The 26,346-nt window shown below is 50.5% G+C and overlaps 7 protein-coding genes across 7 annotated transcripts; 3 read left to right on the top strand and 4 right to left on the bottom strand.

Moving 5' to 3' along the window:
• Nucleotides 1-2,724: 2,724 nt before the first annotated feature.
• PpBr36_10012 (uncharacterized protein) lies at nt 2,725-4,094 on the top strand (the record flags this gene model as incomplete). Its single annotated transcript, XM_029897127.1, has 2 exons — nt 2,725-2,948; nt 3,038-4,094. 2 exons carry the CDS (start codon nt 2,725-2,727, stop codon nt 4,092-4,094), a joined length of 1,281 nt encoding a protein of 426 aa, XP_029745025.1.
• A 1,096-nt stretch (nt 4,095-5,190) lies between these two features.
• Nucleotides 5,191-7,762, bottom strand: PpBr36_10011 (uncharacterized protein; the record flags this gene model as incomplete). The annotated part of the gene is made up of 3 exons (XM_029897126.1): nt 5,191-5,416; nt 5,488-7,645; nt 7,744-7,762. 3 exons carry the CDS (start codon nt 7,760-7,762, stop codon nt 5,191-5,193), a joined length of 2,403 nt encoding a protein of 800 aa, XP_029745024.1.
• Nucleotides 7,763-8,873: 1,111 nt separating this feature from the next.
• On the bottom strand, nt 8,874-11,198 carry PpBr36_10010 (uncharacterized protein; the record flags this gene model as incomplete). The annotated part of the gene is made up of 1 exon (XM_029897125.1): nt 8,874-11,198. One exon carries the CDS (start codon nt 11,196-11,198, stop codon nt 8,874-8,876), a length of 2,325 nt encoding a protein of 774 aa, XP_029745023.1.
• A 2,796-nt stretch (nt 11,199-13,994) lies between these two features.
• On the bottom strand, nt 13,995-15,429 carry PpBr36_10009 (uncharacterized protein; the record flags this gene model as incomplete). The annotated part of the gene is made up of 2 exons (XM_029897124.1): nt 13,995-15,211; nt 15,273-15,429. Coding segments are annotated over 2 exons (1,374 nt in total), but the record flags the coding sequence as incomplete, so codon positions are not given.
• Nucleotides 15,430-16,499: 1,070 nt separating this feature from the next.
• On the top strand, nt 16,500-16,952 carry PpBr36_10008 (uncharacterized protein; the record flags this gene model as incomplete). The annotated part of the gene is made up of 1 exon (XM_029897123.1): nt 16,500-16,952. One exon carries the CDS (start codon nt 16,500-16,502, stop codon nt 16,950-16,952), a length of 453 nt encoding a protein of 150 aa, XP_029745268.1.
• Nucleotides 16,953-21,037: 4,085 nt separating this feature from the next.
• On the bottom strand, nt 21,038-21,157 carry PpBr36_10007 (uncharacterized protein; the record flags this gene model as incomplete). The annotated part of the gene is made up of 1 exon (XM_029897122.1): nt 21,038-21,157. The coding sequence occupies one exon, from the start codon at nt 21,155-21,157 to the stop codon at nt 21,038-21,040; it is 120 nt and encodes a 39-aa protein (XP_029745260.1).
• Nucleotides 21,158-22,076: 919 nt separating this feature from the next.
• On the top strand, nt 22,077-24,102 carry PpBr36_10006 (uncharacterized protein; the record flags this gene model as incomplete). Its single annotated transcript, XM_029897121.1, has 2 exons — nt 22,077-22,699; nt 22,776-24,102. 2 exons carry the CDS (start codon nt 22,077-22,079, stop codon nt 24,100-24,102), a joined length of 1,950 nt encoding a protein of 649 aa, XP_029745261.1.
• Between the last annotated feature and the right edge of the window lie 2,244 nt (nt 24,103-26,346).

Here is a 26,346-nt window from a genome sequence, read left to right as displayed (position 1 = left end):
GCGGGGTTCAGTCGGACTAGTCCTCCTCGGCCCACGCTAAAGAGTCTACAAGGACATCACAAGAGTCCGGAGATTCGGCTCTTCAGTCTCAGGATCTTGCGGGCGCGAATTCTTCGGGCTACTCTGCGAAGTTTTCTGAACCATCCGATGCTGTCAAGTTGGAAACCTTCGCTCTGGGCTCACCAACAAGTGGGGTTGCTATCAGCCACGATTTGCAAACCCACTTGCAAAATTGTCACAACCACCCTTCAGCGCAGCCGTCAAAAACTGGTGTTTGCTTGAATCCGCGTTTAGTTGGCAACAGTGAGGCTGGTTCGTGTAGCTCTGGCAGCTTGGGATATGTCACGTCGTCATCTCTCACGGGCAGCCAGCACCTTGAAGGTAGCACCCGACCACGAACACAATCTGATCTGCCTTGTCCACGCCGCGATCTCAGCCCCGGCGCCCACAGAAAACTCAAGTTTCTTGCGGCACTTGGCCGGCGCGGACTTACATTTAGCGAACCTCTCCCCAGCCCCAACCCCCCTGCAACTGATTGCGCCTCGTCTTGATCAGTCATTGCATGGAGCTTCAAAAGATAAAGAGAAAAATACACAGAAGATGTACCATACACAGCCTTGTCGTGACAGCTGGTGCACCTCTAGTCTACTGTCTGGATACGCAGCATATCCCTTGGCAAATTCATGTTGAGCTGGCCTTGTCTCTGCTCAACAGTGTCAGTTTGTTTGCCGCACTCATCCTGCTTGCTTTATAAGAATACACAGTTTCCCACTTCAAGTTACTGCATATATTTTTGACTCAGGTTGTCCGCACCTCTGTTCTTTTGGTTTTTTATTGGTGCTGAAATTTGTTCAACTTGAGCCATAAATCAACCTAGTTTTTAAAGATTCGCATTTTTTAACGCAAAAGACAACGCAACAATCAGCGCGAGCTGAGCATTTCGGAGTTGGTCCTCATGACTTGGATCTGGCAGAGGCTGGGTGGGCTGTGGTTCACTCAAGCGTACAAGCAATAGACGCACATAGAAACGCTTCACATGATGCATTTGACTGGATAAACTGATCTCGAGTGCCTCTGTCCTGTGTTTATTTTTGATAGCCAACAAAGAGTACAAAAAGATCGATGTCTACTTAATCTTCAAATAAGGCAGAGTCTTTTTAGCAGCGATGACCTTTGTTCTCGGCGCTCCGTATAGCTAGCTAGTCCTCGTCTTTACTGCCATGACACTAGGAATAATACGAGGCAAGGCGGTGAGAATCTGGGATCGTGATGAAAAGATGCAGCTAAGTCAATACTTGTTTGATCCTCTTTGGAGAATTGAAACGCCAATCTCCCGGCTTGCTTTTCATTTTTTGATCCCTCCCGTCCTGACGCATGTTATATCCTCGATTGCTCACCTTGTTGTTAGTATTTGCCAACCGAGAACGTGGTGAGAAACAGGCAACGCACTCACCCATGTATCAGGAGGCGTTCGTTTTCAGAAGGAAACCCGTTGTTCAATTGATCGAATGTCTTCGGTTGGCTATCCGTGGGCAAATAATCTTTGCTTATTCAACAGAGCTGACAGTAAATAACTGGCCAACTGACAATCCAGGATCCAGTTCTTGGTTGTGTGGCTACGAGATGTTTAGACGCTGGCAGTCACTTCCATATTTCAGTTTGCTGTCAAAAGCTGCTAGCCATATGTCTTGAGTTTATGACAAGTCGTTCACACATTTTAACAATAAGCCAATGTTTTGTTGATGCCATCTCAACGCCAGGTTTGCTTGGGAGGTTTGATAAGTGATCATCAAGTAAGTAGACTGCGGCATCTTTACTCGATGAGTCAGCTACCTCTGCAACGACTTCAGAACGCTACAGCTTTCCAGTGTTTATTGACTGTGAAGTCGCGTGTGGCTGCAGTTTGTGGGTGCGTTGAACTTGGATCGTAATCTGGGAGGTTCTTCCTCTTTCATACGTACCTTCTTGTTTCTCTCCTCGTCGTCCTTTCCTATCTTTTCCTTGCTTCTGTCACTTCGTAGTTTCCTGCGTGACTTCCTCATTTCCCTCACCTAGCCCGCGGCATGTCCCACTTTCCCATATCTCGTGCTAGGATCCTACAACGGTATGTTCACCCTCTGCATTCCTCCTTCCACACTGGAGATGTTCTGGATACCTCCCTTACTCCTTCGCTACCTACCTGCTAAGGTAGCTTCCTGGGCCGGAAAAAGAAACTAAGGTAACTTAATTGGGGTATCACACCTAGGTACACTTAAATCAGGCTTCTGCCGCCTTGACTTGGCTTGGCTGGAGCCGCCTTCTATCTTTCATTTTTGTTGTCAATGATTAAACCATCAAAGGCAATCCCTTCTTTCACACCAGACATTTCCTTTCTTTCTTACATACACACATGCGCGCAGGGCCTCGCAGTCTAACAACAGTCGAAGCTTCAAAGCCTCAACTTATTTTCGGGCAACGCAGTCTGCCAAATCTCATCTGTTTGGAAGTTCCCCAGCTTTCCCTACCTTACCTCAAAACGAGTGGAATCGCTGAGAAATCACCTCACGGATCCCCTCCGACCTATCTTTTTGCGGCTACTTCGTACGCTCTCATGTTGTTGAATTTTGGTTTTCTAACCTGCCTCTTCCTTGCAATTTTCTCCCTAAACCTTTGGTATCCTGAGGACCACGTCGGTCTGGATTCTGAACCTATAACAGTCAATCAAGCACAATCCGAGCTGCAGCAATGGCTGGTACTCACAGGGGTCTCTCTATGCACCCTGACCTGGCAAACGAGTCGGAACTCAGCATTGCACGGGACCAGCACTCTCGAAATGCAAGAAACGCCGACTACAAGGCCATGTTGAATGCCCGGGTTGCTGTCAAGCGGACAGTTGGGTATTCAGTTGCAAGCGATCAGGAGAAGGAGAGACTGCTCCAGGCCGCAATGGCTGAGGCTTCTGCCAGACGGTAACCAACTCCTAAACCATTCACTTGTACTACTCTACCCCTGACTAGGTTCTTGGGTGGCTGACATTCAAACGAAAAACAAAACATAGGCTTCAGAACCGTCAGGACCATGACTCCAAGATGGCCGACTTTGACAACGGTATCAGAAAAAAGAAAACCAGCGTGCCCATCAAGGCCTTCCTTGAAAGCACAGCCGCTGCAAACCGCCGAGGTCAAGCTCTGCCCTCTATGGATACTGAAAAATTCGCCACCTCAAGGGCTGCCACCGGGCATCCACTCTACCCCACGCCTTCTACAGCATTCAGTGCCATCTTTCGAAGCATCGAGGCCGTCCCTCGCGGGCCTGGAATGGCCAATGCCCCTCTGGAGCCCGTCCAAGTTATGGACATCTCCCGCCCTCCATCGACACGGTCGTTCGCCCGCCGCACAACAGGTATGACAAGCAAAACGAGAACGACAGGAGAAACAGCTTCTGCTGCGAGCATGGCTCAGGACTCGCGCACATCTTCCTCCGCCGAATCTGTGTCTCCTTGTAGTGGCCAACGAGTCACCATAAAGAGGCCCAGTATGGTGGCCACGTCTACACAGCCCGACTCACCGCCCATCTCACTGAGCAACCATGAAAGGGGCCCGGCCAGTGTTTCAAGCATGGGTAGCAATGACGCCCGCGCCAAGAAGAGAAAATGCACCGGCACAGATGACGACGCCTCAGACGATGGCAAGCGCCTCCAACCGAGTATGGAAACCCAGTTCGAAGCCCTGCGCAACGTTGTGCAAAACCTCAGCGGCCAGATGAGCCAGCAGCGTAACAGCATCGAGGCTTTGCAGCACCGCAGCAGCCAGCCCCGAGATAGTGGTAGTGGCTCGCCTGTGGTGGTTTATCAGTCGAGCAGCTTCAATGCGCAGGTTCAAAACCTCAACCAGCTTGCCAAAGCTCAGCATGAGGCGGCCCTCACCCTGATTCAACTGACGTATCCACGCATGGCTGCCGCTCTCGACCGACTCAACGAAGCGACTGAGGCAATAGTGGCCCGGGTCAGGGCATCAGGGGTGCCTGAAGATGAGATTGCATCCGAGACTGGCGAGTTTAGGATTGCTATGGACTGTATTTTGGATCTACTGGATGGTCAGAACCGGGTCCGATAGCTGGTGAATCTGTTGTGTTTATCCTTGCTTGCCCCGGGTCTTTTTGGTGTTTGTGTTTATCCCAGTGGTCCAAGGTATATTCTTTCGACTTGAAAGCTGACTGCCGAAACTCGGTGTCCGACATCTTCATCGACATTTCCCGAGGTGAGGAGTTTACACACGAAGAAATGACAGGTACAAAAGCGAGTTACTGGGCTTCATCACGTAGCATATTTCGATTGTTTATTTAGACATCTCCGATCGCACACTAATCCAGCATTCTATCAGCTTAGGGACTGTATGGCTTTTTGTCAATCCCATTTTTGATTGCTAGCTTCGTTCTTCTTCTTCTTCTTCTTTAGAACATTAATGCCTTTTTGCACTGTCCTCATCGACTTGTTTTCTCAAATATTTACCCAAGCAAAGCAGGAAAGGCTTTCTAGATCAAATTCTTTCAGAGCAAGCATGAAGTGTTCGACCAAGTTTCTCTAGGCGCCCATTTACCAGCCCGGACTGAGCATGATGCTTCCGGAGCTGGCTGTGTAAGCTTTGTGGTTCTACAATGACTTTCCAGATACTAGCAGCCTCCATGAGCACGCAAAAATCAAGCAGTCCAGGGTGTCGAGTTTTGAAGTGATGAATCAAAGAAATATATCTTTCCAACACTGGGTGACGCTTGGTCTTCGGTTCTAAGCTCTATCCGCTAAGCAGGCAGAGATAGGCAGACTATTTATTGTCTTGCTACAGCAACCTTCCAACAGTACGTACAGCCAGCCACAAGCTACTGTAAAAGACAAGCATGTGATACCACAGCAAGCCGAGTGTTCTATCCCCTACATGGGCGATGATGCCTGGCTAGACGTACTGTAACTGTTGCGTGAGAGGATATTTATTCCTCAACGGCCAAACCCGAATGCTATATTCGTACTCCACGCTCGAGCATCAATCAACTCAACAGCCAGACATACAAAAAGAAGAAAACACACACACACACACATTGAGCCAGAAACATACAAGAAGCACATCAGGAAGAGACGACTGATACTCTGACAGCTAATGAACCCTTGCTGACCACCTCCCTCAATGTCGATGCAGCCACTGTCCGGCTGCCCTGTCTCTACCCGGCGACATTAATCTCGTAACCCACCAGGCATTCGGTCGAAGTGCCATCCCAGCCGCGCGTGCCCGCAATTGAAACCATGAAGCGGGCCGATGGGTCAATGTATAGTTGCGCAATGACACCTGCGCGGGGTGGACCAGGTACGATGAGGAAGGGGACCGAGGAACCTTTGAAGGCGGAGCTATCGCGGAGGTCGTAAAGCCGGAGAATGTCGTGCGATGCACTTTTGGGAGTTGTCAGTGGTTTTTAAGCACAAAGAAACAGACCAGGGTTAAGTGGAAAGGCAAAACTTACACAACAAGATGCCTCCCATTGGGCATGGCTCTTACGGCGCTCACGGCACCACTCCCCGCGGGCAGCTTCAGAGCACGTTCGGGGGCCCAGCCCGACCTAGCCTTATGGATGCTATATTCCTCAACGGTACCGTTGCGGCGACCTGCGTAAATCCAGTTTCCATCGGGACTCCAGCATGCCCCCATGCACCACGGCGGAACTCCCGGGCGGGTGCCGATGCGGGCCACTGGATCACGAGGTACACGTCGATCCCAGATACGCAGCGTGCCGTCGATCGAGGCTGATAGGAAGACCTGATCAGACATCTGGGTGGGATCCGCGTGTGCCGGCGCAGCAGAGTTGAAGACAATATTCGGTTGGTCTGTGTTATTTTCAGTAGCAGCGGTAGCAGCAGGGACAGCTGGCTCTGACGACAAGGCTGACTCTTTGTTGACGTCGGTTTCGGTATTTGACGATGTTGACATGGCGGATGTTGCCAGCGGTGCTGTAGGTGGTGGCAGTTGTGTGTCCGCCGAGGTCATTGTCTGAGATACTCTAGCTACATCTTCCCCTGTAGCAGCAGCGGTGGCAGTAGCAGGTTCAGCAGCGGAGACTGCATTTTTGCCAGCGTCTCCGATAGCATCTCCAGCCGGCCCCTCGTCAGTGCCACCCATGGCTATATCGTCCGCGGTAGGACCAGAACCGACACCACCGTTCTGACCTGTCTCGCCTCCCCCGTTAAGGTCCATGTCCATGGTGTGAGTATTGAAGTCGTCATCATCGTCCCCAAACACATTGCCATTGCCGCCAATGGTGTCGTCGCCAAACAAGGACCCTGCCGGGCTGCCGAAAAGACTTTCGTGTGCCGGTGAAGCCGTTTGTGCAAACGCGGTTCCTACTCCACCATCACCGCCAGCAGCACCAGAGGCAGTACCGCCCAGACCCGCTGCACCATTGGCCCCGGAGCCACTGGCGCTCGAGTTACCATTGACGATGCCGTTGCCCAACGACCCATTGCGGAACTTGGCGTCGTTGTTGCTGCTCATGGTGGACCATACGCCCTTGACATCGCCGTTGGTTTCGTCGTCAAACAATGCCCCTAGGGACGGCACGGGCGCGCCACAGAGCGGCCTGAGCTCCACGACCGAGATCTGGCTGCCGCTGCCAACAAAGGTCCGCCGGACCTGACCATTGTTAAGGTCCCAGTCGGCAACTGTTTTGTCCCAGCTGCCGCTCAGCACCGTCTTCTCGTCTGGTAACATGGTCAGCACGCTGACAGCGCTGCTGTGCTTGTGTAAGCACGCAATACGCTTGCCTTCCTCGTGGCGCCCACTTGACAGGTTGATGCCGCCGCCTTCTGTACCCGACAGCACCCATAGCCCCTGGGCCTGCACCGCGATACTGTACACGGGGCTGAGGATGTGATCGTGGGTAGCCGCGCCGACTCCAAAGGCCAAGGCGCCGCTGCTGCTCCCGACTCCTCCGACTCCAACACTGGTGCTGCCACTACCACCGCTGGGCCCTGAAACCTCTTCGTTTTCCCAGTAGCTCATCAGAATGCCGGCCTTGACAACAGAGTCAACAAACGGATGACGCTGTGCCACCGTCAATGGTAGCTTGCCGTTTATGGTGCCCTGGGCATCGTACTTCCGCACATATCCGTCCGACCCTCCCGTGACCCAGAAGCGCTGGTCGGGCGTCGCAGCAAAGGCATTGATGCTCGTGGCCTGCGGAGCCGCCATGGTGGGCACAATGTCGTAGAGCCGCGCCGAGATGCGCGTCGGGTCTATCTTGGGTCGCCACCCGGGCTTGATTGGCGTCGCTGGCGTCTTTTCCCGCGTCGCATCTGTCTCTGGTGCCTTTCCTGCTACACGGTCGTCCTTGCTGCCATCGTTGGTATTGCTGCCACTGCTGCCTGGCCGCTTTTGGCTCGCCAGGGAGACGCCGTCTCCTCCATCGGTGGCGGCGGCGGCGATCTCCTTGCCGGTGACGGTTTTATCGTTACTGGGCTTGTCTTGCACGACATCGGGATCTTCATTCTCGCCGTCGTCCTCCTCCTCGTCATCATTCTCGTTTTCGTTATCTTCTTCGTCTTCTCCCTCGTTATCTTCGGCGTCGGGCTCCTCCACGGCGTCCTCCATCACCTCATCCTGTTCATTGTCTGAGCTTGCGTTGGATTCTAGGCAGGTTATAATTGCACAAGCGTGAGTCACAGGCAATCTTTGAGTGGGGTTTGGAAGCGCGCAAGGGCGTCGCATCTTTGGTTGTTCACCGTACCTCTGTCATCGTCTTCCATTTTGACAACTCCTAATACTCAAGACAAACAGACCAAGCTTCTCCAGGCCAGCGGTCGCGACCCCGCTAGGCCCCCAGAAGATGTCTTTTCTTGATCGTTCTCTGGTACTATTTGCGATAAAGAGGCTCAAGGCATTGGGCGGTGCCAGCCAAGACGGACTTGACATATAAGGGACAGAGAACGACGAAGGGGTGCGTTCCTAGGACGTCGCGGGACCTCTCCGTCGGGATTAAGAGCGCCAGCAATTGGCGGCACATATATAAGCATAAATTCCGGTGTCCGTCTAGATGATAGTGTGCCTACGATCAAGCTCGTATTTTGGCTGGTTGGCAGGCGCAGGTATGAATGAACCTTCGTATGCGCAGGGTGACGCGCAAGAGGTAACCAACTATGAGGTTGAAGCTGTCGCGTCTATTTTAATTGAAGCTAGCAACCTAACGTAGAACCGCGCCTGGAGTTAGACGTCACTGTATCCCTGCTGGGACTTCCCGTGCCTGCGGGGTAGAAAGCTAACGGGCCTAGACATGGAGGTAGCAAGCAAAGCCTAGGACCCGCCAGGTACCATCCGTAGCTTGGACTGGGTTAAGTCCTAACCCTCCATTAGTTTATTCTGTGCACACTAATCCGCATGGCCCGCGAACGCTTTCATTTCACATTCTCTATTTATACAACTATCTACACTGTGTCTATGAGCCTGCCCTTATCAAACCATGTACTTTGCCTGCTAATGCATATCAGTTGAGTCTTGTACAACCCAAAAGATGTAAGGAACAGAAGCAAATTAAGTCGAGACTCCTTCACCGACCGCTTCCTCATAATCAGCAGGGGAAAGAAAACAAAAAGGAAGAAGGAAAAAGCAAAGCCAGAACAGCGTCCACAGCGCTGCATAAAATAAACAAAATGGTTTGCTATGTTGCATTCGATGGAAACAGCCAGAAAAAGAAAGAAAAAAAAGTATGGAAATGATGACAAAGTATAAAACATGTTTCCCTCCCAAACTCCCTTTGGAAAATAAGCGTGAATCCCTACCGCCTCGCAAATCCAAGCACAGCGAGGCTAGTGCACCAAGAGCATCCCCCACTCATAGAATGAGAAAAAAGATGATATTGTTTCAAGCGGCCGGCGCCTGCTTGCCACCACAATCCGGAATCGTTATCCCACTCTTGAGTTTCCTGTCCACAGTCATGAGCCCCCAGTGATCCTCCCAATTCTCCTTTGCGGTGTTGAACCGGATCTTCCACGGCTCGTCAAACGCCGAGAACCAAAAGTAGTTTGTTCCATTATTGAGCGCCGGGCACACCCAGTCTTCCAGAACCCTATTAAGCCCCTTGATGTCGGCCACCGCGGGATTTTTGCAGTTGGGGGCATCTGATGGACATCGCTCTCCGCCCTGCGAAGGCCACCCATACTCCGCGATGACATTCTTCTCCGCCTGCGACTTCTCATTCGGTTTGACCCAATTGTTATAGAAAGTCTTTGACCATGTCGCAGCATCTTCTGCTGCAATTCCACCGAAAAAGGGATGGATATTCGCCATGATGTAATCGGACGCGTCGGCCAAATCTTTGTTTCTCCAGTCGTCACCTAGGTCCGACGTCGCCACAGGAAGGTTAATGCCCTTGGCTGTCAGATTGGTTCTCACGTTTGACAACAGAAGCTGGAGCTGACTAGTAGTCATCTCCTTGCGATACAAAACCTCGTTGGCTACAATCAAGCCCTTGAAGTAGTCTTCTGGCTTGCGGCCATTCTTGGAGTGGTGGTCGAGTATATTCCACATCTCACCCAGCTGACGTGCGTTTGTCGTCTCATTCTTGTCCTGCCAGACTCCGAGCCACATCTTCATCTTGCCCTTAAGCTTGAGCCTGTCGATCGCCGTGATGACCATCTCGGTTTGGTTGCAGTCAGTACCGTAGGTACGAACAATGTTGGTGAGCTTAGACAACACGGCGATGTCGCGTGTGACGTTGTTTTGCGAAGGTGGGAACTTGAGACATTCCGGGTACTGCGTGTTAAGAGGCGTGTAGTCCATACCCATGAATACCTTGTGTAGCTGATTGTTGCTCATCAAATCCTTGATCTCTTTGCTTTCAGAGGTCAGGTCACCATTTGCGGCCTGATCCTCCTGAGCCGACTGCCCCGAGCCGCCGCCGCCACCACCGCCGCCATCCTTGAGAACCACACCGAAGACGATGCCCAGCGCCAAGGCAGCAATGATGGCGACAGCAACAATCCCAATGACGACAAGTCTCCACACCTTTGATTTGCCTTTGGGCTTCTCGCCCCAGCTCTTCTCGGCGCCGAGGTTGTGTGTCTCCTCGTATGGAGTATTGCTATTGACAGGTCCATACGCAGCTGCCCTGGAACCGCTACCAGACCGCCCGGCACCGGCGCCTGCGGCAGCGGCACCTAAATTGCTGCCACTCCGATTGCTCGATGCTCCCAAGCTCAGAACTGATGCGCGGTGGTTTCTCCTACCGTAATCGAGGCCGTCATCCCCGTCGTCAAAAATGTCGTGTGGGTTGACGACGCCAAGATTTGGGAGGCTTGATCTTGAAAAGCCTGAGTATGGGTCGTCAGTGTACACGCCGCAGCGACTCAAAGGACTTCTTGATGGCGTAACATTGCCTGGTGTCGATCTGCCTGGAGGAATGCCCGAGGCACCAAGGCCAGTGAGGCTAGAATGAGAATCCCTGTCCCCGGCATCATGTCCGTAACCCCTTTGTCGTGCCCCATCGGAAGGGTGAGGAGACTGCCGGCCAAAGTCACCATCGTGATTGTGGCCGTTCTGTACACCGTGATACGCCTGTTCCGGGTAATTCGGTTGCGCTGGGTCGGTGCCGCTCATGGCTTCTAACCCGCTCTCTCTAGCGTTACGGTCGGCCACTTGGTAGGCGATTCCAGCCATGCCACCGCCGGCGGAGGCGCTAAAATTGTCGGCGCCTGGCGTGACGTTGCTTTTAGGAGGCCTCGCTCGGCCACCGTGCTCCTGGACCCAGTAGCCGCTGTCAGCTGGCTGCGGCGGTGACAGAGGTGATACTATATCCGGGTTTGGTGAAGCGGCACCGGGCCAGTTGTGGTGGTCGCGATCGTTCCTTCGCTCAGCTCGCAGACGATCAAGGGATGCGTCCAAATGTGCGTCGGGTCGATAGGTGCCGGAAGCGGCGCGCGGAGGCGAAGGGGGTTGGCGATGGTTTCCACTGTCGTCGTAATGGTCGTGGGTGTTTCCGTGGTCGTAGTACTCCTGTTGTTGGTGGAGGTGATGGTGATGGTTTTGTTGTTGTTGTAGTTGTTGTTGTTGTTGTTGTGGTTGATGGTATTGATTCCGGTTGTCGTAGTGGGTGGTGGGTTGTGGCTGACCTTGGAAGTGGGAGTAGCCAGAGTATTCGAGTGGCTCCCGCTCGGCAGGATCAACCTCGTACCTGTTGTGCCGTTGCATTTTTTAGGGTTTTTTTTATTCTATTGAATTTTTTTTTTATTTCTCCGATCGCTTGATTTCCCCAGTTCCCGAGTGGTTTCCTGGGCGTGTGCGCGCTTGAAAGGGCAATGACGACTGGCGTGTCCCGCTTTCCAAGGTCAAGTCAACACTAGGTCAGGCGTCTCCCCGTACGCCCGATAGATGGGTTGATGGATAACGGCAGGAAATGAGCAATCCGCAAATTGTCCTAGTGCTGGCGTCAATTGGAGCGTTAGAGGAGAAAAGAGAGGGCCAGGACCTGGCCAATGCTGGTCGGGTGAAGTGTGTAGTGACCGGTTTGGCACCTTGGTCCGAAAAGCAAATTAATGGCGGTTGCGGTACTCGTGGGCCCAGACTGTGCCAATTCTCGGCAAACGTAATCAACAAAGCGGGCAAGTCTGTATCAAAACTGGAGAATGCAACAGTCGGCGTAGCCCAGATCGACGTCGGCTGGCTTGAGTTGGGTGGATTGTTGGGGCTGGGGGGCCTGGGTGGTTTATTGCTGCATTGGCAAGGTACTTCCGGTGCGGTACAGGGGTGACTGCGGCAGAAACGAGGGAGGATTGAATGTTAAATGATTAACCCTCCCACCTTGACAACTCGTGTCCTTCGTTATGATGCCGTTGCTATCCTTCGCTTCGGTTGGGTTCTTTGATTCTGTTGTTTTTCTGTCTCTCGTTTCTCTTTGCTTCTGCTCTGATTATCAATGTCTTTTTCTTCTTTAGCTGTTTGAGAATGGTTGTGCCTGGCTTCTGGATGACGTCTAAAGATACCCAGGATGCGGGTCTTTGTCGCTCGCAGGCCCAGTTTTCACTCTGTCGGGCCGTCTTCACCAGGGTTAACGGCCAGGGCCGAAAAAAAAATCTGAAGTTGTCTCGGGAAGTCGGGAAAAGGGGCCTCGAGGGCTGCTTTGCTGTTTGACAGAGAGGCCAGGATATCTCAAGTAAATCTTGCAATAGTATAGTGACGTTGGCAATCACCAAATTATGTCAGTGATCAAATGTCAGTGATTAAAGTATGTACCATCTCATCTGAAAATTTAACACATTCTACATACCGGCAGTCTAGCGGTGCTTAAGCGCCAGGAACCGTGAGGGTTTGTTCAGTTGACAGGTCTGACCTTTGCTGTTATTTTGACCTAGGTAGGACGACCAAACTCAACGAGTCGAGCCATCCCAAATGGATGAAGGGTGTATGCCTCGGCGCTTCGCGCTTGGCCCCTCGGTTGGCCGATCAACATAACACTGACACAAGCACTTTTGTGGGTCTCCATTCTCGGCTGTACTATGTACTGTACTGTAGGTTACACGATCGCCAGGTACTTGACGGGCCTTGGAGCGCCTCCCCCGTGCCTTTCCTTTGCATCAAGGACGGACGGCGCTCAAGGGCGTCAATCGATTAAAATAAACATTAGGAATAACCGCCAGCCCTATACTTCTCACTCTACACGGAATCATCTGATATCACAACTACATGGCCAAATTCACGAACCTCGCCATGATGGAAGCATCTAAAGAATATTATGGCGATTTCTTCACTTGGGCTGAGTTCTGCGAATAGCCCTCCGAATCGCAAGCCAGGGGTATACTGACTGGGATTTGAAGGAAGCGATCCACTATTCCAAGATCTTCCCTCTCAAACCAGAACCTAGTGCCAACTTTCCTACCTTGGTGCAACATATGGAGATTACGCGGACGGGCCGCAAGGAAACCCCTCCATTACATCATCGCTCCCATCAAAAAGCGCTTGAATTTAATTTGGTCTTTCGCTCCGTTTTCTGGCAACAAATCTTTCTACCACACACATGCTCTGTTTGTTTGTTTGTTTGTTTGTTTTTTTATCCATGTGATGGGGGGCAAATGGCTTGCATAGAGCTCGATGAGATGAAAACAAAAGCAAACGCATTTATCGTGGAAAAGAAATCTAAGTTGTCAAGGGATCACCCAGCTTATATGACCCTGTCAAATATTATTAATAGGAACAAAAAAGGGGGGTTCGCCACTGAAAAGTCAATTCACTCCTTTATGTGATACCAACAGAGACTTCTTTTTCTTCGAATTTTTTTGCAATTGTCTCACTGTATTTGTTTCCCTCGCCGTTTTTAGTAATGGGTAATCGCTAACCCCTTTTTTGCTATTTACAAATATAGAAGGAATGGTTGCTTTCTCCACTTCTCAGCACTTTGCCACGTTTCAACCAACATGAGCCCCCGCAAGCCCAGATGTGCTGCTTACTTAGTACAGTAATTACTTGGGATACGAAACACTTTAAACTACGTCCACTAGTGTTTATTTCTTTGTTTCTTTTGTCTTGCCCATCCATGATGGGCGAGAAAAGCAGTGCCCTGTACGAATTCTGAAAAGGCGATGTGATTTCCCAGTTATCTTCTTCGTTGGCATGCACCGTTGGGAAGTCATTTGCATGTTTCACCTCGAGATCTTGACTCAAGCAACTTGTCATGTTTTTTTTTTTTAAAAAAAAAAAAAATATATACTTTAGGTACACTATTTTTACAGTTGGTAAAGCCCCGGTAGTTCATCAATGCTTGGTATTGTAATCGCCTCTTGGCGATGCCCCGGACCTGCAATGTAAGCAACGTGGTACAAACCCATGCAGCGGTCGGTGCGTTTGCACCAGCCCCTGAGGCACGGAAACGGCCGTGGCGTTCATTCCATTGCTGTTGCAAACCCACAGCCCCGTGTCCTGTCAAATAAAGAAAAAGAGGCAAAAAGAGAACATCAGGGTATAGACGAAGTAGAGCTGGCATCCTGGAGCTCATTAATATCCCCTCTCCACTGCTTCCATAATCCGTCTCTGTTCAGTAGCCGACGGCGCCCTCGCTTTGGCGTCTTCAAGACTGATTTGGTCTGGGTCTCGTACAAGCGTAACCAGCAAGACTCGATGGCGGCCCGTAGTGATTTCGGTCCTCTCAACCCATTTGGTGACGCGGTATAGTCCGTCGTACCGAAGACCCTCAGCCGGTGCATGTTGCGATGTATGGTTCTTTTTACGGATAACTCTGACAAGGTTCCCTTTGCTAAAAGATTCGAGAAGTAATCTTGTCGAAGCCGAATCCTGTTTGTCACCGGGCAACCGCGCTCCTGGCGTTTGTGCACCCGAATAGTATATGATATTTCCACAATCCCGGTCAACGTTTTCGTACGCCGCTGAGCCGACAATGATAGATATTGCACCTTGACCCTTAGAGCCCGCGATACCGCCCTGGCTCGATCCATGCGCTCCTTTGAAAAGAGCAACCAGTTGTTTTGGAAACCAGGCGCCAGGGACAAGGCCATTATGTCCGATAACATGGGCGTCTTTCTTCGGAAGGCGAGGATCGAGCGTGTATCGGAATCTGGCACCGGATGATGGCTTTCCAGCCAGCACACCGTGCATAATGCCGCCAACGCCATAGATGGGATGGTCCGGATGCGGATACGGAATTTTAGGCAGTTCTTCCGTCTGGCTGGTATTGCCCATGTCGTGAGGGTTGCCGTGCTCGTTTCTATCGTCATCGATCAGGTCCTGGATCTGTCCATCCCAGCGCTCCCAAATGGAATTGAAGCGGTCTACAATGAACCTGGGCATGATGTCACTGTTCTTCGTATCTGTGATCAAGCGACGGCAAAATCCCAGCTCTTTGTTGTTCTTGATGGCTGGTGTGATTTGAATTGTATCAAGATACGCAACGAATGACTTGAGATCAATATAATACTGGCGGAGGTCCTGATCATCGTATGGATTCGTCCTAGGAGACCTTTTCCGTCTGACAACCCATTGCTTGCATTTCGGCAGCATGTTATAAATGAAAGTGATTACCGCAGAATCACCCTGTCCTGGAGCAAATGCGACAATATCGTTCCAATGCTCCCAGTTCGAGGCATCGTTGGTATGGGTATCAGAGTGATCAGCCGTCATGATCGGAGATATCTCGACATGGCCTGCGTGTGACGACTGATGCTTCGTCTGCCACGTCCCCTCCATGACGTCCAGGCCTGTATCGGGTTAGCAGATGTTCGATATTCTGTTCGATGTGGTGGTGGAAAAGGAACATACTAGTCGCCGATGTTTCCGATGGTGAATTTAACGGAATGTGAATGTTGAAGTCGTTTGATACGAGTGCTTTGTTCGGGAGGGTGAGCGGGTTGTTTTGCGTCAGTGGAAGAGTCCGGTAGTGAGATTTAAAGATGATATGGACAGAAGAATATAGGATCCCTATCAAATAAGTAGCGAACCGATGATGAACGTTGATTACACGTGAATTTCACGTGCAACTTGTTTGCATGTGTTAAGCGGACGGGTTGCGCAGAATGGAAGGTGTGACACCAAGGCTTTCTTCTTGATTCCTTCCACTGCTATTTCTCTTTTGGTTTTGTTTCTTTTTGTTTCTTTCTCTGTCTTTTCCTATTGGAAGCAGTAGATTGGTGAAATTAGTTCACTGTACAACCCGATGAACTTCATCTCAGACTCAGACCCCGAATGACTGGTGTTGCTGGCTATTTTTATCTTTACACAGGCCCTAGCATTGATCAGCTAGAACTTGGGGACTCGTTCATAGGTCATGTTTTACTGTAACAGCTGGCAATGCTCCTTTGAACTGCAATGCCATTAATGCTTGATCGAAGTTACCTACCTAATTTGCACCCTTCGGATGTACACGGGGTGTAATGAGTTGTCAAAATGTAGACAGGAAATGATCGGTCGGCGAAAATCGAGAGCCAGTATCCAAAATACCATTCGCTTGTTGCCGCTGATGGTTGGCCACAGCCTATTCCAGGGCAGTTGGTCTTTGTCACCTCGAGATTGGCGCCTGCTAACCTCGATGAATACAGTGAAGCATAAGATGAAGTGCGATCAATCTCAATGAGGCTTTTGCGATTCAGTGCAGTACGGGAGTATTGAGATGGAAACATGGACACAAGATTAGGCCCGTGACTGCCTCGAAGTTGTGGTACTTCGTCCAAGAAGGAACGCAACAGGACATGGCGCTCCAATGCAACCCAGAGTGCTGACCTTTTTGGAGACTGCATGGTTTAAAGCCGCGCTCTACTGCCGGACAATTTCGCGACAACTCATAAAACATCACCATCCATCCAGCAGATCAAGGAGCACCTTACTACTTTCCAACGTTGAATATTTCGTATCACCTATACTCTTCAGGTAGCTCAAGATATAAAACTTGCCTCTTTCCCCCCATGGTCAAGGACCAACGATTTGCGGCAAAAAAGACCAAGACTGATGATAATTAACTAGGTATATTACTTTCATCGTGAACTCTTAATCATGGACGACAACGAATCAGCACGTTTTGTGCGTCGATACTTCGGATATCCATACATACCCGAACTCGCCCCCATGTTCGGACCACATAGACATAACATGGGAAACTCCGGCAATTCCAATGACGATGTCATAACCCCGGTGCGTGACAACCGTCCCATCGTCCTCCTGCTTCTTCCAGACCGGACAGTCCCGTTCGTTGTAAGCCGCGCCCTGTACGAGCACCGGCTGGCCGTCGTGCAACGGATCCTCGGCGAGTGGGCCATTGTCCGTCGCGCCGAGCGCCAAGTCGAGATAGTCGCAGAACTTTACCGAGACCCATGCATGGTCGTCTTGTTCACCCATACGCTAGAGGGAATAAGTTCAAGTGCCAGCGGCCCGGACCTGCGCGAGTATGCGATGCGCGGGGGCAAGGTTGTCGTCTCGCGCGGCCTGCACGGCTACCAGGCTGACTAGGTGTTCACCCACATGATGAGGGCGCACAGTCGCATGCAAAACCTACCACTCTTGCCGTCACCTGGGTTTGTGCAGATCGCTCGCCGCGAGCTACTTGTGCTCAGGGTGCGGGCAGGTTGCGGGAAGGGGAAGTGTGTCTGGATCAGGCCACAGACTTTTCTATTGAGGGAAATGCAAATCGTGAAGGCTTTGTGTAGCGAGTTCAGACTTGCAGATGGGTTGCCCGGGCTGGTTTGAGTGGGCGCTATTGCTTATTTCTTCTACCCTTATGTCATCCTCATCGTGTTCACGGGTAATAGAGCTAGGAAAGAAGATACTTACCGTTTAACCTGTACGGTTTGTCCTTCAGCGGCACTAGTTTGGGATTGAGGGATAAAATGACCAGGCGCTTATTAGATATCCTCTGAGAATGAAGCGTTTTATCACCCATTAGGTAGTCTAACCACGATCAATACTGACCAGATTCAATAATCATTCAAGGTCAGTAATGAGGGGCATGAAGCACGGCACGTATACGAAAATAGTGTTGTAGTCAGCTTCGTGGCCATATATGCAAGAACTTGGCCATATACTGCCAGTAAAACAACACAGACACGTTATTTTGACCATTCAAGTCTGCTCTCTGTCAACATCACTCCTCTAGCTTTGCCCGCTGCTTTTAGACCTCCAATAAGTAGCTCCTTCTTGTTCCCTCTTTTATGGTCCTTATTCCGGAAAGCTGGTCCCAAGCCAGCACCTGCTACTTGCTGGTTCATGGACCCAGCTTGATAGTGTAAAGTGGACCATGGACGACTGAGAAGGATCTCTGGGAACGCAACACAAGCCCTGACCGAGGTCGATCGAATTACCATCCGATGTGGTGTGGTGACAGCTGGCGATTTCCAAATGCTACTCTATTTGAACCCACGAGGTTTGTTTGGCTAGAAGGGGATCAACTAGGTAATCACTTGTGCGGGAACACATGTCTCTCACGTGGACATCAGACTCCATAAACCTCGAGATTAACAGACTTTCTCCGCCTGCTGTGCCACCTTGACCGTCATAGAAGGTCCTGTCCAGCACTTCTCCCTACTTTCCAGCTGCACTAACAGACAGACCAGATTAACGCACACATACTTCGTATATTCTCGGTGGAACGGTGGCATGCATTCAAGGGGGCCGATTCCACCATTCTTCTTGCCTGCGACCCCGCGGGTTCCTACAGGTCATCACAAAAATATCCCTACATGGGGAAGACGGACGGGAGTAGACCGTAAACTTTGTAAATCCCGGTCAGTGGCACATGAGGAAAGACAGTTGTGTGTGCGTGTGTGCGTGTGTGTGTGTGTGTGTGGGGGGGNNGGATGGTGCTGCGGACAGGAAGGAGAGAATGTTTGGGGAAGATGACTGGCTAGACTAGAACCGGCCTAACTGCAGCACCAGCAGCCGTCGTCTAGAGAAGTCCCGCACAACTCCCGCAGCTTTGGCGAGGTTGCAGTTTGCTGTGATGGTTGGTGACTGTGACTGCTACCCATGATGAGCGTCGTTAATTTACCCGCGGAACCATCCCACTTAAGTTATCTTGACCCTGACGTTGGCTTCCAGAAAGTGACAGCTCACCAAGGGCTAACGCTGTCAGCCACATTATTTTGTCTTGGCATGGCAACGCTCGGTGCCCTCCGGCATGAGTGAAGATCTGAAAAAAAGAGGCATGTCTGACAGGCAGGGGAGGCAAAGCAGGGACGAAAAGGGGCCACGAGCGAAGATTTATTACCGGGTTGGAAGGGGGCCGGAACAACGCAGGCCAGAATACGAGGAGGAGCTGTTTCGAAGGATGGAATCACACAGGTAAGTAACCGGCGGCTTTTTAGAGTAACTTCAGGTCCCAGAGGGGTTGGAAAGAATGTACTTTGTAAGTAAGGATTTAAACGGTACGAGCGGGTACGGGCGCGCGTTGGCGTCATCATGCCATTCGATCCCCATTAAATTTGCTTACTGGTTGGTTAAGTGGGATCGTGACAGTAAAAGGACCGTTAACCGCCACCGTAACACCGAACCGACTCGGTTCTTGGTTTGCACGTGTCTTTGGTCAAGTCGGTGTTCATCTGAGAAAGTGACACGATATGATAATATAAAACAAGACAAATGTGAATATAAGTAGTTTCGTAAACAATTGAAGTAGCAACAAATGATTGACGCAGGTTGGCGTCATCTCTATGATCAGCGAGATCTGCAAAACTGACGATAAATCGCCGTTGGTTTATTTCATTTTTTGTTTGTCTTGTTCTTTTTCTTTTTTACTTCTTTCACCCGTCAGCTCAACCAGTTACTGTAATCTGGTTATCCGGCTTTCCTTGCCGCGTTGGGGCCACCTGAAACGGTAACAAGGGGTTGAGAGACAAGGTGAGAGAGAGAGAGAGAGAGAGGTGCTAGCCGTGCTGCGGTCCAAATGTTTCGAAAACATGCGCCTCGCGACGTCGCGGGCCAATTAGCGCCTTTATTTGCCAACCCGTTTGGGAAACGATGGACCGGGACGAGCTGGACTGATTGCCCGTCGCTTTCTTCAACGGTTTCTTTCTTGATTGCTTTGTCGCTATCGCAAGTCCATTTCGACAGCCCAACCAACCGCTTTCGCTACCTTGCTGTGGCTCGGGACGGTGCTAAAGAAGGAAAAGAAATGGAAAATCAATTAAAGTGGATGCAGTAAACGTGCGCCTTATTGAGCTTCCTTTGCCACAAGTAATTGCCTGGTTAAATATTTATCGATTGCTTTTGATGAAGGAATTTGGGGCTATGGACTGATCGGATAACGCCGTCGCATCGTCAATGGATAAGCGAGCAGTTGTTCTACCATGCCAAGCGAGCCGGGAACATGGAGGGGCCTTCAAAATTGGATCGTTGAATCGAGGGTCGGCTCGGTAGTAAATCTCTTCCCAATTTTCCGGGGTCTCTCTGCCCAGGTGCTCTCTTCTCGCAAGCTAACGTCTGGTGCCTGAAAAAAACACCAGGCATTTTAGTTTAGTGTATGTCCCCCTCCACTCATCAAGGGAGCTTGCTTGCACCCGACGTTAGTATCCGTGCCTGGTACCTGCCTCGGTTGTAACCCCGCCCCTATGTTTCTCAGCTATTCCCTGCCAATCTAAACGTGGTATGAGGTATCTGTGGGTCCTGGTAGGACTCAGTGTCAACGAACTGTGCTTTTGATGATGGGTTTGTCGAAAGTGTGACTTGGATTTTTTTTTTTTCCTTCCCCTGATCGAGAGAAGGAGAGAAAACAACATGGGGGTTTATATTTTATATACTTTTTATCCTTTTCTTTTTTATATCTCCGCTTCCGGGGGTACTCCATTTCGGAACATTCCTCTGCAGTTAGTTATTTCATTCTAGCTTGCTTGTTGATTAAAACACATTTGGTCAAAAAGTTTAATTGCTTTGCCGGTCCAAGCCATCCATAATGGGATGACAGGCAGGGGAAAGTGCCTTGTGCCTTACAGACAGAGCAGACAGACAGACACATTGATTTTCTTGAAAAGGCGCAAGCCTCGGAAACCCACAATCTGCCTACCCATGTTTTGTTTCTTGTGGATCCATGACCAGGGAGCCCCTTGGTCGATCCAATCTATCTACAGTACGTGCCACTGACTGTTCAGTGCTTCTCACCACGGGGCAAGCAGTTGGTCCACGCTGAATTGACAGGCTTCTTTGTTCGGTGGCGTGTTGCTCCCAAGTATTGGGTACCTTTCCCAATATGTGATTGTAATCCTCTGTACCTTTTGATGTTCTGGCTTCTTAACTAACGGGTTCGAACGCGTGCGCGCGCCGGGAACAAAGTGGGGTGGATCCATTACTGATGCGTATGTGGTTAGGCTGATGATTGACCAGTCGACTGGAGCAAGGTGTTGTAACCCGTTGTTCGTTTCTTTCCTTCAGTTCGGCTGATCCGTCTTTCCCGCCTACCTTATCCAAGACCAAATTTTGTCCACTCTTTTTACCATCCAATCTTTTTTTTTTTTTTTTCGTTTCCTGTTTGTCTTTGCAATCTGCCCATCTTTTTGTTTCTCCCTATAGGTGTAGCTGTCCATCATCCATTGCACCGGATCCTTCCCTTACAACCCGATCAGACCAAAACGAACAGCTACAAAATCCAACCAGACTGACATACATGTTCTCACCTTCCACGCTCGCTCAAGTACATGGTAACCGACTCTGACGACTGTTTCGTCCATCTTTTGGTCGATCACTTGATCAATGAGGGAACGATGGTCTGCATGCGCATACGGGCAGGGGATAGCTTTTTTTTAATTTAGCTAGCCGTCATCACAATCCGTGCTGTGCCTGCATTCAATTCAACCCACAGCTACATTACATTACATTACATTACATTCATTACCTGAAAGGTTGTCAGCCCCGAACGTCTGCACCCGCGCAGCGCAGTGCGGTGCATCACACACAAGCACGCAGACATACACACCCCCCACCATTGACAGCAAACGGCTGCATATTGTTTTTACCGGCTGCAATATACCCCCGTCCCTCTTGTGGGATTGACAAACTCGAGAGAGCAAGCAAATTGGCGAGCAGTACATTCGTCACACAACTCCTGCCGCATACCGACCAAGCCGTTGCTTTTGCCTCTGCCCCGGCCTTTGACCGACGACATCCCGCTCAAACTCCTCGTGCTTTTGACAACCAAACCGACCATCGCCAAAAAAAGAGCCCTTTGGGTGCGGCTCTGTTTGCTCATTCATTAATTCAATACATTCTTGACCATCATCCCAAATTTGCTTGAGCTTTATTGGCTGTTTGATTCAACAAGCCAGCCAGCCATCCGCGTCGCTTACGGATTAGCCAAGCTGGATAGCTGTCATCATAATTCTCATTCGGGAAAGCAAGCAATTGATCCCGCGTCTGGTTGGCGAGCCTACGTTGCTTTCTGACCGTTTTCACGCCGCCAGTTGAGAGCAAACTTTCGTCCGAACCCTTATTTACTGTCTAGCATCAGATCGCCTCACCTTTGGCCTTGCATTACCCGCTGTCCCTACAGCGTTTTCGTCTTAAGTTCTCGAGAGTGCACCGGCGTCTTCTGCTCATTTCTCAAGCTGCACCTATTACATTGATTAGTCCAGCCCCATAAATCAAAACCACATGGATGCGCGGCACGGCCTGCCGACGGCCGGTAGCCCGGACGCCGATGAGGGCGCTCTTGCCGCCGCCCGCCTTCAAATTCAGCGCCTGACCGACAATGGCCTATCCCCAGAGACACTGCTGCGCGCGCTGCTGGAAAAGTGCCCGACTCAAGTCCAGGCTTCGGGACTTTGGCAGCAGCAGCACCCCGAGTCATGCTTTACTCCCTCGCCGTCCTCCCCCTCACCTTGCGCCTCCCCGACCTCGACAATCCATAGCTCCCACAGCGTCTCCGTCCCGACGACTTTTGACCAGACCATTGCTGCCGCCTTCGAGAACAAGACGACAGCCACCAGTGTTGACGAACGCCAAAGCATTGGGGCAAAGCAGCACACACCCCGCCTTTCCGTATCGTCAACGCGCACTGGTTCAACGGCCAGGTCGCGGGCCAGTGTCATGTCGTCTGCAACTTCGATAAGCTCCACGTCGTCGCAGGGTAGTGGTATGAGCCGTTACTCCCAGCTCCCTGGCACGCAGTCGTTCAACAGCCGGCCGTCAACAAGGGCCTACTGGTGTACATCATGTCCCCAGAAGCTGCAGCGCAAGTTTGACTGGAAACGTCATGAGGACGAGTTTCACGAGAGGTAAGCTTCAGCCTGGTGATCTGATTAAAATAACACATCCCTTTTCCCAGCTAACACCCGAATTGCACTCATGCAGGTATAAAAAGTATCCTTGCCCCGACTGCAACCGAGTCTTTTGGGGCGCCAACACGTTCAATCAACATCACAAGTCTCGCCACAATTGTAAAACATGCCCCCACGCCGATAAGGTGGTACGTTACTCGAAGCGCAAGCGTGCTTGGGGCTGTGGCTTCTGCGCGGCCTTCTTGCCCTCTCTTGAACGATATTTTGATCATGTAGCTGTGCACTACGAATCCGGCAAGACCAAGGCCCACTGGGACCATGCTCTGGTCATCTATGGTCTCCTCCATCAGCCTGTCATTCATGATACATGGAAAGCCCTCGAGTCGGCCAAGTACGGTGGTCTGCCCCGTGAGCAGCGGCCTAAGATCAGCTGGGATCCCAAGAACACGGGTCGCTCGCATGGTTACCTCGAGAACGAGGAGCCTGGTCAGCTGCAGGATTTGTTGGAGTTTTTCGACCCGGCCAAGGATAATGCGCAGCAAATAGTTGAACTGGCCTGGGAGACTGCCATCCAGCTTGTTGTCTCTCTAGAACCCCAGCAGGGCTCCGGCGTGGGGAGGAGGCCGTCACAATATATTGGACATGCACAGGTTGTGCATCCTGGGGGAGTAAAGCAGGAGGATTTGCATGAGCAGCAACAGCAACAACAACAACAGATGCAGCAGCAGCCAGAAATATCTTTACCACATACTCAACGTCCGCTTCCTCGGCAACCTTCGATACAGATGCTTCCCCAGGAGCATCAGCAGATGCTTGAGGTAAAGCAAGAATGGCCATCATCAACAGAGACGTTGGCCCTTAAACAGGACTGGCCCCTCACCTCCGATGCCTCGTCCGTGCACTCCATACAATCGATTCCCTCTCCGTTGCCACCAGGCATGCAGCAACAGCAACACACGACAACGGTGACCCCACCGTCGCACCCACCGCCTCCTCCGCCGTCTCATCCGATTGATACACAGGTGTCACTTCCTTCCGACCCGATGGCTATTGATCAGCGACCGATGCCGACAGACCAGATGGTCTTGGATCAACGTGGGCCCGTAGCATTCGAGCAGAACTTCTACCAGCCTGTGCAGATGAACGGATTTTCAAACCCCCCTGCCCATCCAATGGATTACACGTCATTCAATGGCACTGTCGACTTTGGCAGCGGATTGATGTACACGGGTGCAGCAGATTGGAATTCAATAGTGGCTGCTGTCGCGGCGGCTGATACAGGGATGGGCAATACTGGCTCCGAGGGCCAGCAGCAACCCCAGCAGCAACAACCACAGCCACAAATCCAACAACAACAACAAGGGTATTGGCCTGACGGATTATACCCAGTTCAGTCTTGAAACGTACCCCATAACTTACCCAGTGGGACCAAAATCTACCTGCTTTATATAATATACCCTTTCATTTGTGTCCTTCTCGTTATTTTTGTTCCCTTCGTTTATACACCTGGGCTATAATAAAACCAAAAAGAAGGAAGCAATATTCTTGTATTCTGTGTAATTGATAGTCTAATCTCCTAGTTTCTTTCTTTTGTTTGGGTATCTTCTGGGACACGAGCGAAGGGGCAATCTGCGGCATAAGCTATTTCTGCATGAAGACAACGGGCTATGGATATGGCACGGCTGGTTTGATATGTATTTATGGATCGGGCTTGCAAGGATTATTTTATTCTAATGTACAGCGTCGGCGTCAAAGGCACAGAAGTTCTTAATATTACCTATGCTTCCTGGTCTTTGTGGCTATGTTTCTCGGCAGTGATTGGCCATGTTTCCAACACAGCAAGGCTCAATATCTTTGATCCATCTAATTACACTCAATATGAGACCATTCCGTGGCTTCAGCGTGTTTCTCCGGATCTTCTCCCAGGGCCGATGGGTCATTACAGAGCAAGTCTCTTTCGTGATCTATTCCATGTGTCTGCCCTACTGCCTCTCTTTAATCCGGACTCTTGCCTACTGATCCATGTTGCATATCACACAGTTTGTTCGAGGTGACGAGTAGGTGCTCTCCATCCATACCCTGTTAGCCCGAGAGATTTGATTGTCCAAAATCGTTGGCCTGGGCAGCCGGGTCAGTAGCTAATCCTAACCAGGTCTTAGCAATGCTGACAAGGGCCTCACAGCTTTCCATAATCTTCACGTCCCTTCTCCATCAGCATCGTATTAGGTCGCTTGTTGTCGTGCTTGAGAAGACTTTGTACTTAGGCCTAAGGAACGACTGCTGACTTATTTCCTGGCGCACCAGCTGAAATTCCGCATATCAAAGTGCATATTGGAGGAATCTTGAATTCACAATCATGTGAAGTTTACCGTGACACAAACACATTAGAAGAAACCCGCATAGCAAAGACTTCCTGTGGGATAATAGCGTAGTCCAAGATTGTCTACTCATTCAGATGCTATAGCAGATGGTCCCCGGACCGAAAGGGGTATATCGCGCGCGCCTATAATGCGTGTGTGATTGTAGCCTGGAGAAGTAAGTATATATGCCTTTTGATATCTCTCGCTTGAATTTCTACCACAATGCTTTGGGAATACTTGCTTGACATTTGGAGCCTTGCCAATGAAGTTCACAGGTCCGCTCCGTCCTCACGTTTCGTGGGATATTAAGGTAATGAACGATTGAGTTTGGCTTTGTGATATAGTGGAGGCCAACCCAGCACGGAATTCAGCATTGTGGGAAGAAAGCCGCTGCGGCGAGACTTGCCACCGTCCCTGAAAAATCTTTCGGAAGCCCCTCGGGCAGAACAATCAGTAGTTAGCCGACTTTAAATCGGCCTCTATCCCGGTCGGAACCGACAACGAGCCTGTAAAATGTGGCTGTTACTGTGCCTAGTGAGCGAATAAAAGAGGGAGTTCGAAATCAAGCAGAGAGTACCATTTCATGGATTTTTTTTCTCCAAGTCCAGTGCGTGCACGGGTAGTATTATATACCTACCTACGCAAGTGAATCAAGTGCTGTCGTTGGAATACCACTAAGCTGCTTATCTGGGACACGACGGTATTCCACGTGGCATTGGAAACCGCGTTTTGTATACGAAAGAAAGGGGCACGTGGGTGTCGGAAAGGAGGACAACTGGATGGATTTAGTTGAGACAAGAATCACATGTCAAGCAGAGACGACTGAAGGGATTGTTAATGTTTTATTTAATTTATCATATCTTTTAATTATGACAGGCCATGCTCGTGACCCTGCCAAGCTAGGGTGCTCACTGCCTGAGCTTATCTAGTGTAGAATAAGCATGGATTACCAAGTCATTGCACTATGACGGTAAATACCTATATACTGCGTTGGACATAGGTAGCGTGTATTGACTGGCCTATCAATGCAAAGTAGTGTTGCTTTTATCACAGAATCAAACCAACGGCGGACAAAAGTGGGACCAGACGATGCTGTTGCTCGGGCACCCATAATGAATTTGCAGTTTGGACCCGAAGCTCAAGGTGCGAAGCTTGCAGATCAAGAACAGATGGAGCTAGGTCTAGCCAACGTTTAGGGACAGGGTTGAACGCAAGCAAAGTGCAAGGAATATCCAGCGGCTTGCAACAACCTCTAAAAGGCGGAAGGGAAAAAAAAAAAAAAAA

Source organism: Pyricularia pennisetigena (genome assembly GCF_004337985.1).
Source record: "Pyricularia pennisetigena strain Br36 chromosome 7 map unlocalized Pyricularia_pennisetigena_Br36_Scf_7, whole genome shotgun sequence".
NCBI lineage: Eukaryota > Fungi > Ascomycota > Sordariomycetes > Magnaporthales > Pyriculariaceae > Pyricularia > Pyricularia pennisetigena.
The sequence above is the reverse complement of the archived record's forward strand: the minus strand, read 5'-3'. Positions and strand labels throughout refer to the sequence as shown.